The sequence below is a fragment of the Carassius auratus genome, chromosome 3, assembly GCF_003368295.1.
Source record: "Carassius auratus strain Wakin chromosome 3, ASM336829v1, whole genome shotgun sequence".
NCBI classification, from domain to species: Eukaryota; Metazoa; Chordata; class Actinopteri; order Cypriniformes; family Cyprinidae; genus Carassius; species Carassius auratus.
The window spans coordinates 17,010,788-17,021,559 of NC_039245.1; the positions used below are offsets into that span (position 1 = coordinate 17,010,788).

General features: G+C 35.8%; 2 protein-coding genes across 2 annotated transcripts; both read right to left on the bottom strand.

Moving 5' to 3' along the window:
- Nucleotides 1–2,328: 2,328 nt before the first annotated feature.
- Nucleotides 2,329–4,803, bottom strand: tmem238l (transmembrane protein 238 like). Its single transcript, XM_026221795.1, has 3 exons — nucleotides 4,259–4,803; nucleotides 3,668–4,082; nucleotides 2,329–3,230 (listed from the first exon to the last, which is right to left on the bottom strand). The coding sequence occupies exons 1-2, from the start codon at nucleotides 4,578–4,580 to the stop codon at nucleotides 3,679–3,681; spliced, it is 726 nt and encodes a 241-aa protein (XP_026077580.1). The 5' UTR covers nucleotides 4,581–4,803; the 3' UTR covers nucleotides 2,329–3,230; nucleotides 3,668–3,678.
- Nucleotides 4,804–8,318: 3,515 nt separating this feature from the next.
- LOC113055664 (phosphoinositide-interacting protein-like) lies at nucleotides 8,319–10,384 on the bottom strand. The gene is made up of 2 exons (XM_026222068.1): nucleotides 10,240–10,384; nucleotides 8,319–8,927 (listed from the first exon to the last, which is right to left on the bottom strand). Exon 2 carries the CDS (start codon nucleotides 8,862–8,864, stop codon nucleotides 8,460–8,462), a length of 405 nt encoding a protein of 134 aa, XP_026077853.1. The 5' UTR covers nucleotides 8,865–8,927; nucleotides 10,240–10,384; the 3' UTR covers nucleotides 8,319–8,459.
- Nucleotides 10,385–10,772: the final 388 nt, after the last annotated feature.

Consider the following 10,772-nt stretch of genomic DNA (forward strand, 5'->3'; position numbering starts at 1 on the left):
TCTTCTTTCAAAGCTTTCAGTAAAAAAAAAATTCAGAATTGTGAGACATAAAAGTAAGTCTGGAGTTATAGCTTGTCAGATCTTTGGGGGAAATCAGTACTATGCTTGGAATGACCAATGGGATCTTTTGTATCGGCTACAGGGCTTGGGAAAACAAACCTTGTCATGTATCTGTCTGTCAAAGGGAAGAAGCCACGCCCTGTTGTGGAGTACCCACCCCCATTTGAAGATAGTTATTTGCTATACACTATAATTAGCCTACCCCAAAGGGTAATCAATGCTTATGTGGCTCACGGTGAGCTACACAAGCCAAACAATAATCAAAAATATTATGATAACACAGGTTGATTAGAACAGTTGAACATTTTGCAATGCTTTAATGCTATTGACAGCTACTAATTCAACCCTAACCATGTTTATATTCACTGTGAGTGAACATGCATTTATAGTAGTCTTGGTTGCATTTGTTTTGTGCACGAGGGTGTTAAACTGTTCATGATTTTACAATTAGCTGCATTTTATTATTTGCATTCGGTATTGCTTTTAGAAGAAGTTTAATCATGATGACAGTGGACTGCGTACTGACACCTGCTGGTGTGGATGCAGCATCACAGAAACTCACCCATGATCAATTTATTCTGCTTTCAAAAACTCTGACTGGGGATCTGCATTATTGGACTGGTCATATGATCTCCCCAAATCAGGGAAGAACCTTGTGCATAATAATGCATCTCAATGCTGATGTTTAAACTTGCATATCCAGTTCATCTGGTTTTCAGAAAGACATCTCTGACCAGAACAAAAGCCTATAAGTGTCTCTGATTGTCATTGACCAAACAAAAACTTCACTTTATAAGTTAAACTTATGTGTCACATTGACAATAACCACAACATCATATCAGGTCAGGTGTTCACGTTCAGCATCAACATTTGTTTGTTTTTATTGGTTATCCTGGTAATCATGTCAAGAGCTTTTGTAAACATCTATATAAAGGAAAGATAGTGGAAAAGGAAAGACATCAATCATAAATCAATCATTTGTTTTCAATACAGTGCAGTAACCACAGTGTCAATGGTCAAGTTGAGGTTTACTAATGTTTTCTATAAATTGCATGACAGGGTCTTCCAAAAAGAGGCAGGAACCGTACATGATGCAAAAAATAGGTCTTTCACGACCATGAAGTGATCATGAAAAATGTCGGAACTGTAAAAAAAGTTGATCTTACTGAGGTAGCTGCAGTTTTGGAGTCATATTGTCCAATTCTTTGCTGTTAAAATTAATTGACAGGATTTGTTTTCTGTCACTCCACATTCATTCTCATTCTGGAAGCATCTTAAGATGGTAATCACTGTTAAAGTTTAAAATCCCAAGACAATGGTGATCCAGCAATTGTCTCCAGTAGGCCTTCTTGTGACACGTCATTCATGCTTTGTTTTAGTTACTCAGAAACTCCATGAGTCCTTTCGCTTTCTGGAAGTTAATTTAACATCTCCATTCCATATTTCTCCTCCAATCCTTGCTCACTTGGGCAGGAGTTCGCGGTACGGCACTGTCAGGTTCCCCAGATACCAAAAGATCCAAAACACCAGGCTGAGGAAGATGATGACTGGTCCGGACAGAACGAAAAAGTCCCAAAAACTGATGGGTGCAAAAATGCCAATGAAGAAGAGAACTAGTCCAACTACGTCGAACAGAATGGCCAAGAAGAGAAAGATAAAGCAGCGTCCCACTCTTTCCTTGCAGTCCATCTTGAAAAAGCTCAAAAGTAAGGAGAGCCGACGGACGTACGGCAGACTGATGGGCCTGAAGAACGAATGACAGGAACTTTCCCCCAACAAGACTTTTATAAAGCAGCTCACCCACATTCTTACGCAGTGCATTTCTTTGAAGGCAACTATGCAACCACCAAAACAAGTTAGACTGCCTAGCGAACGCCTACATAAAAAAAAGGTCAAGACTTATTTTTATGCATATTCCTCAGACTGGTGTCATCACCCTGACAGTGGATCTGCTAGATAAACAAATGTGAACAGATGCAGATATTTCCACTGACAGAAAAAACATTAATCAAAGCACTGGTGCAGATGCAGCATTATACTGTAAGTTGTGCCGAGTTGTTTACTCAGTTAAGCAATCCTCAAATATGAGTCAAAGAGAGACTTTGCACATTTCAGGAAGTCGCTGAAATTGAGCCATTATTCAATTTGATGATTAACCCCAACATTCAAAGGTTAGGCCTTACAGCAAATCACTAACCGTATGATGTAGCAATAGTGACTAAGCAAACACCACGTGAATTAAACACAAATACAGTCATATGAGTGAAATGTGATTTAATTGTTTATACAAACTTGGGCTTTAAGTTTACATGCATTTCATATTGCAACGGTTAAAACAACAGCTACAGTAGTGTGAGAGAAAGAGGGAGTATTTACAGTCAGGGTTTGTCTGGCATGTCAGGATCATGTGCTTTATATTTACATAAATGCAGTTTTTCCACATACAGTTATTTTCACATAACTCGCTCACTACTATAATATATAGCAAAATATACTTGAAAAAATAGATTTGATTTATTTGATTGATTTTTTTTGGCCTGGGTGCAGTATTAAATGTTTGTGTGCAAAGATGAACCAACAGGTCCCTTGAATGAACTATCAGTCCATTGTATTTGCGGTCAGACTGGTTTGGTCACTGCTGAAGACCAACAAAATGAAATGGCTCGACTCTGGAGGAGTTTGCATGAGCGCTCAGCTGCCACTTTGAAAGGGAAATGGATTCCTACAATGCATGATGCATGAATTTACAAATGAGGATGTGCAAAACCAAGCAGCATTTTACAACAACACAGTAACAAAAACACAAGTGCACATTACAACACACACTGAATGGGTATATATCAGAAAATATTTGGATATTTCGGGATTATCAAAATATCCATTTCTCCATTTCAAATTTGCCAAAACTTTTGCCAAAGCATTATTAATTTGGATAAATTTTTAGTAATGTGCAACGTATTAGAGTATAATGTTAGCCACCCTGCTTTATAAAAAACAGGCCATTGAGAATCTTCAACCCTGTATAGAGAAACACAACAGACAGCTGTGTTTTACTATATTAACGCATATATAGTACTATAGTACCATTTGAGCATCTCTATATGTACTGCTGATGGCAAATGTTTGAAGACTATTGAAGGTTCGTGGTTATTCAGTCATTGTTTTAGGACCTAGAAGAAGAAAACAGGCATCTTAAACTTTGGCGAGTAAGAGAAGTTTCTAATTCATGGATGAATTAGTGAGTTTGCTTCAATTTATACATGCATATGCACATCTAAAATGGAAATTAGTGGTCAAGGATGATGTAGTTTCAATGAATGGTGAAAATACTACAGAAATGATTGATGATACATGCAAGACTGTACATAACATGACTATACAAAAACTAATGCAATATGATATTATGTAAATAACCTAAAATAGGTTTAGATTTGCATTGTATCTTGGTAAACATGTACACAGCAGCTAAAATAGAAACACAAGGATGTTTGTTTATGAAAATGCCATGTAGCGTGGAACTGTGTAGAGTCATATACTGGGAGTTTATGATGTTGAATTGAATTGTACTCCAGTTGCTCTATTATTTGAGCGATTAGGGTTAATTTACCTCAACTCTTTTCACATCAGATCCTCAGTGCTCTCCGGCTGATCATCTGGCTTCTCCTCCTGAGGTTTTTCACCATCTTTTGTTGCAGCTGATTTTGATTCTGATTCCTCGTACGTTTCGTTCTGGTAACAGGTGAAGTGATCATCTCCAGACTTTGTCTCCTGATTTCTATCTGATTCAGAACTGTCTTCGGACTGGGTCTGGTCAACGCTCTCCTCCTGGATTGGTTTGCAGGACTCCTCGTCCTCGTACCCTTGATTCTGGTAGCACATGAACTGATCATCATCTGGTTTTTCTTTGGATAGTTCATCACATTTGATCATATCCGATTCAAGATCCTGGAGTCCTGGGAAATAGGTGGACTTCCCCCATGTCACGTTTCGAACAGTGGAAGCTTTGCTTCCTGTTTTCTCACCTGTGCAAAAATAATATATAAGCTTCAACAGATCAATACACACATAAATACAAGAGTGGGCACAGACTGGGGTAGCTTATTTCATCATGTTTAATCTTAAATGTAATCATAAAATAAATAAATAAATAAAAAATGATTCGTGAGACGCATCAGTAAAGCAGTAAAGCGCTTCTCACCGGTGTTGTCCTTCAGGTGTGTTCTGGACAGTCTCTTCGTGAGCCTCCTCGCGAGCTCTTTGACGCTGTGCGCGGCGCTCGATCTGCTCTCCAAGCCCTCATCCTTCACCCTGATGTTCCCCACGTACCACACGAGCCACAAGGCCAGGCTGGCGAACAAGACCAGCGCGCCGGTGTGGATGAGGAAATCCCCGTAGAGCACGCCGTTCATCCGCACGTCACCGAATATCCCGACAAACAGCAGGACCACGCCGATGATGTCGAAGACGATCGCCATGACGAATGACGGCAGGCAGCTGCCGATGCACCTCAGCGCCGTCATCTTCGGGAGGAGGATGAGGAGGATGCTGCTGCTCCTGTCGCTAGCGGAAGAACTGTCGAGCTCAGGTGAGACGCACCTGGCGCACAGGGAGGGAACGCCCTCGTGACGTCACGCTGGCTGCACGGCTGCTAACGGTAGGACATTTGTTTTTGATAGCGGTGTTACCAACAAATTATGGGTTGACTTAAGTACCTGTCTCTAACCTTACAAATGTGTCCCATATCTTTGTCCTCAAAGACGTTATCTTTTATTATGAAAATCCAAAGCTGTTATTTGTTGAATGTTATACATTGTCTTATATTGAATGCAACATTCTTCATTCATAAACAAAAATGGCTTTAGTCTCCTTTTTCTTCCCCAGTTTTTCTTGTGGATCTGAACTCTCTTGTTTCGTCTCTTAGACTTACAAACAACTAAAAGAGTGGTTTTTAAAGTATTATGACAACTTTTCCTAAATAATGTAAGTTTATTTTTTCACTTTTATGTATCTTAATACTATATTTTGACATGCAAATCCAGAATATTTTTATTTTACTTTACATTTTATTTTATGATCGTTTCTTGTTAGAGTGTGTTTATGTCTCGCTTCCCTGTTTTTGTAAGTTTGCACAAGTTGTGCAAAAAAAAGGGGGTAGGACTTCAATCCTCTTTATATGCCCTTAACTCTTTAATGACTGAAAAAAGTGTATTATATATGCATAGGTAGAAATTATATATATATATATATATATATATATATATATATATATATATATATATATATATATATATATATATATATATATAATTATATATATATATATATATACAGGCTACTGCTAATGATGTTGTTAAACATAATTTAATAAAAAAAATAATAGTAGTTATATGGTTAGCATTATGTTCTAGTTATGAATTATTTATTTATTTATTTATTTATTCATTCAAATAAGTTATATATAAGAAGAATAATGTGTTTGTGGGGGCTGTACCTAGGGAAACATTGCTATATGGCTGTGGAAAACGGTTTAAAAAAGTAGTATCTAGTAGTTAAATAATGATGATTTCAATGCACAGTTATTTTAGAAATTGATAGAGTTATATTCACGGAACTCAATGCAACCCAAAAAAGATCCCTATCATTTAACCTTACTCTCATCTCATGGAAGAGCTAACTCTACACTCTTCCTATTCCCCTTTCTGTAAAATACTGCTGTATTAACTTTCTAAAAAGAAGAAATAAGTTTGTTATTTATACACAAAACAACTGCACTACAATAAACACTTTAAAAAATGTAATAACTGCCATCATATCATTAATGCTACTGTCTATACATTGGGTGAATTAAGAGTGATTGGGACAGTTTTTAGATTTCTGACGTGAGCAAGGTTTCTTGTCAGAAATTAAAATCATCAGCCAAACACATTATATATTTCTGTAATACTGATATTATCTACCCATTTGAGGATGAATCAATGTTATATTATAATGTAAAGATGTGTGACATACACTTTTTCTGTAAACTGAGCCCACATTTTTATTAATTTTTTTGGTAATGTTTGCATGTTTGGGACACAATGTCTGGGTGATCGGGACAGTAAATTTTTATTTCTTTTCAACTTTATTTTTCACTTCATAAATCCGTTTCAGTACAACACATGTAACTGAGGTAAAAGAAGGCTTGAGGTCCAAAAATCATTGAAAACTAGCTCTATCAACTGATATTAGAGGTTGCAGTCTTTACCTCCCATGCTGGCGACCTGGGTTCGAGTCCCACTTGGAGCGAGTGCGAATATGATCCCAGGGGGGTTATATTGGTGCCGTGACCCGGATGGGAGTGAGTTTTAATGAGTGCAATGGAGGCCAGTGGAAGGTGCTGTGCAGGTAACCTCACTTCCTTGATCTCAAGGGGTGTATTGGCTACTGATATTAGTCTGCCGTCTTTAGCCTCCATGTTAGTAGACCTGTCTCCTATTTGGAGGAGGTGCAAGTAAGACCCGAAACTCCAGATTGTGTGGATCCCTATTTGAATGACTGAGACATTTCTCAATCTTCTTTTGGGTTCCACAGACAAAATACACTCATACAGGTTTGAAAGGACGTGAGGTTTTCAAATGATGAATTTTCCTTTGTGGGTGCACTATCCCTTTAATACTGATTAATATGCACTATATCACACTATGCTGTTTACACGCAAATAGTAACACATGTATGTGGGATTCTGTGTCAGGTTGCACATCCTAAAAATTTCCCTTTCAAATGTGAGCTCAAATCATTCAAACAAGAGACTTGGGTTTGTGTACTAAAGCTGCACGCATCTTTCTGGTCCAGTCATGTTTGGTGACTTCAGTTTCTAATTTCGGACACTTTCTGATCGGATGGTATAATGAGTGAAAAAATGCAAATTAGAAATATGAATAAATACTATAAGTAACAAAGAATATTAAAAAAAGGTTGCGTTACACATATCAGCTTAAAAAAAGACAACAAATACATCTCTCACAGTAAATAAGAATTCGAGTCAATATTCAAACACAATTTTAATATTCACATTATGCATACTGAGTTTTGAGCTCAGATCTGCATTGAAGCTACACACAAAGCAGACAGGTCAGTCACCACGCTGGTTAAACAGACTCATGGAGGAAAGCAGAAGAACTTTGTAAACTACATTCTTACATTTTCAGAAGAATGCATGGTTTCAGACCCAAGGGGAAAGTGTCCATCCTGCAGTCTCTGTTTCCTGCAGATATGGAGTCTATTCGATTTTTTGCCCGTTTAGTCATTCAAAAACAAGTTGTGTTCAATACATTTGTTCAGAATGCAATTTTTCCATTAAGGCAAGACACTACATGTGAATAGGGTGAAAATATTAAAGTATCCCCAGAAATGAAAATGAGGCATTATCTAATTAAGTTTGCATTAAAATGAATAGAATTCCAGAACAGTAACCTATAAAGCTAGGTTCAAATTTGTTGGCATATTTAGATATTTTTCACAGAGGGCATTTTGGATTGCTTTTATTACTCAATAAATCTGAAAATACTGTCAACAGGGAATACATATAAGAATAAAATGTTATTTAAATCAGGTGAATGATATTGAAGAATGAAACCTTCAATATATACATATATATATATATATATATATATATATATATATATATATATATATATATATATATATATATATGAATACAACTGTTAAGTTTGGTGTATGTAAGTGATGCCGAAGTGGGAATTTTTGGCTCATTTTGAGAAAACTTTAATGATATGAATTGTAATTGAAATCTACAGATGAAAATAGATAATAGATAAAGTGCAATAAACACTTAAATTGGATGTTTTTAGTATTATTATTATCTAGTTTTATGAATATTTTGAATTTGCAGTTTTATTTTTTATTTATTTGTTAATGTTTTTTATGTATTTTTCTTTAATTATTACTATTTATGTTAAATTAATTATTATTATTATTATTTAAATATATATATATATATATATATATATATATATATATATATATATATATATATATATATATATATATATATATATATATATATATATATATATATATATATATAGTTATCTAGTTTTATTTATTTCCAGCTGGTCATTTAAAAAACATATTTCTTTTTACTTGCCAACTTAAACTTTGTTTAATGTAAGTATTATTTATATATTATTATAGTTTTTATTAATATTTTAAATAAGCTTATATATATATATTTATTATTATTATTATTTAGTTCCAGTTAGTAATTTTAGTGCTCCATCTAATATTTATATTTTATTTTAGCTTTATTTCAGGTAACACACACTTTTTAATAACCCTGCTCTAAAAGTAAGAAAAACAAAAGCTCAAAATCAGCTGTAGTCTCTTGCCTTACGTTCTCCTCATAGGTTTATGTGAGGCTTGTAGAGGTGTTTTGCTGCGCTCTGATCCCTCATTTGTCGTGTTACGGGCATCAAAACCAAACCCACCACCAGCACCATCAGCCCCAATGACAGCAGGGTGGGACCCAGGATATTTGTGGCCATCTTGGAGAAGCCAGCATGGTAAAGTCCACTCAGCACCATCCCGCAGATCAGCACGCTGCCCCCCGAGGTCATGAGGAGGATGGCCTGCCAGTAGTACTCACAGTTTCCCGTTGTGGTGGGCTGCAGGGTCCAGGAGATCTTGTTGTGGGACAGGTTGAGGACTGTGCTCACGGTGGAAGGTGTGAGCTGCTCGCAGGAGTTTGAGCGCGCACCGTCCCTGAGAGGCAGGTGTTCTGGGACAGACGACATGTCTTCGGACATCCCGCACCCCTGCACCTCACGTGACCGCAGGGTAACAGCGCTGTGACACCCGGTCAGCCGAGCCTGTGGGAAATAATCAAGTGAGTTTTATCAATGAATTCAAGCATTCAGTCATACAAGCAAAAAAAAAAAAAAAAAAAAAAAAAAAAAAAATAATAATAATAATAATAATAATAATAATAATTCATTATTATTAACACAGCATTTCCTAACATAGTAATACATAAATGTTAACTGAAATAAAATATTTAAATTGCCAAGGAAGCATTTCTCATTTTTATTTAGCTTAACCTGATATACTAAAATAAAAAAATATATATATATTGATATATTAAACCTAAATGATAAACACATAAACACAAACATATGTATACAAAACAATTAAAAGGAAAACAGAAACTATAAAAATAAAAACGAAGTTAAACTATTAATAAAAAACATACAGGTATATCTCAATAATATTAAAATAACATTGTTTTAGAATTGATGCAATAATTGCATTTTAATAAAAGATGATTTGTTTAGTTTGAATAACATGCACTGACGATTTTTTCAAAACACATCAAGGAATATGCTAATGATTTCATCCATCAAACCATCTTTTTTTCTCTGATGTATATTGTTCTTATTTTATGAAGATAATGTTTATGGTGTGCATTTGCCACTATCATGTAAAGGTGCTATGCAGAGAAAGTTTTTAACTGCATTGCTAGACTGCTGTTTTCTGTTTTTTTTTTCTTGGCTGTCATGTAGAGAGTCCTGCACCCTCGCTCAGCCATCATCTAGTTTCTAGATGTGGTTCCTCCTTCATTGTGCATTTGTGGGATTTTTATTTGTATTTTCTGGTGGTTCAGCAGGTGAAAATAGTGCATCTGATCAGTTACTAAAGTAACAGCACAAACTCTCCTCAACAAGATGTGTCATGCATGTCAAGACCACAAATGTTTAGTTTAATACTTAATACAGACATTAGTAACAGCTATTCTTTTCTTGGGAAACATCACTAATAAAGCCCAAACAGAATACCATAAACAATGTTGAAATGATAATAAACAACATAACAGTTACCAACAGTCACCCTACATTACATGCACTGTATTTCAGTAATACTGTAGAAAAATAACTGTTGAGTTTAGAAGGTTTACAGGACCACACCCTGATGAGCTACTGAACAGAAAAATCATAAACAGCCCACATTATGAATATTACACTTCGGTGAACGTGAATTATGACAAAATTGCAATTAATAATTTCTGCATAATAAAAGATTTAAAAATAAATAAAATATATGGACATAATTTATGTACTTTAGTCTATTGCTGGTCTTTCAGTATGAATGATGAAGGTTACAAAGCTACAGAATGAAAGGTCTTACCTGTCAGATGTGTGTCTGTGTGTGTGTATGTGTGTAATCGTGAGGATCCTCCTGAGTCTGATATCTGTCTGATCTGTCAGATGAGCATCAGTCCTGTCATCTCCTCTGCTATGAGATGTCCCAAGACCTCAGAATCATGTGTGTGTGTGTGAGAGAGAGAGAGAGAGAGAGAGAGAGAGAGTGAGAGAGACAGAGAGTGAGAGAGACAGAGAGAGAGAGGGGTGAAGTGCATTAGATGGACACTAAGTGGAGTTCTCACTCCTCCCACAACCCATTACCAACAAAATAAAAAAGACAAACAATAGAGCTACAAAAAGAAAGAACGATAGAAGAAACAACAGGCAGAGACAGACAGATAAACTCAATGACAGACAGACGATAGATAGATAGATAGATAGATAGATAGATAGATAGATAGATAGATAGATAGATAGATAGATAGATAGATAGATAGATAGATAGATAGATAGATAGATAGATGAATAGATGGATAGATAGACTGGCAGACAGACAGACAGACAGACAGATGCTTC

Excerpts from the sequence above, each read along its gene's own strand:
- tmem238l (XM_026221795.1), bottom strand. The coding sequence starts at position 4,580 with ATGACGGCGCTGAGGTGCATCGGCAGCTGCCTGCCGTCATTCGTCATG. Across the intron at positions 4,083-4,258 it reads ACACCTGAAGGACAACACCG|GTGAGAAAACAGGAAGCAAA; the intron begins GTGAGAAGCGCT and ends ATTTTTGCACAG.
- LOC113055664 (XM_026222068.1), bottom strand. The coding sequence starts at position 8,864 with ATGTCCGAAGACATGTCGTCTGTCCCAGAACACCTGCCTCTCAGGGAC.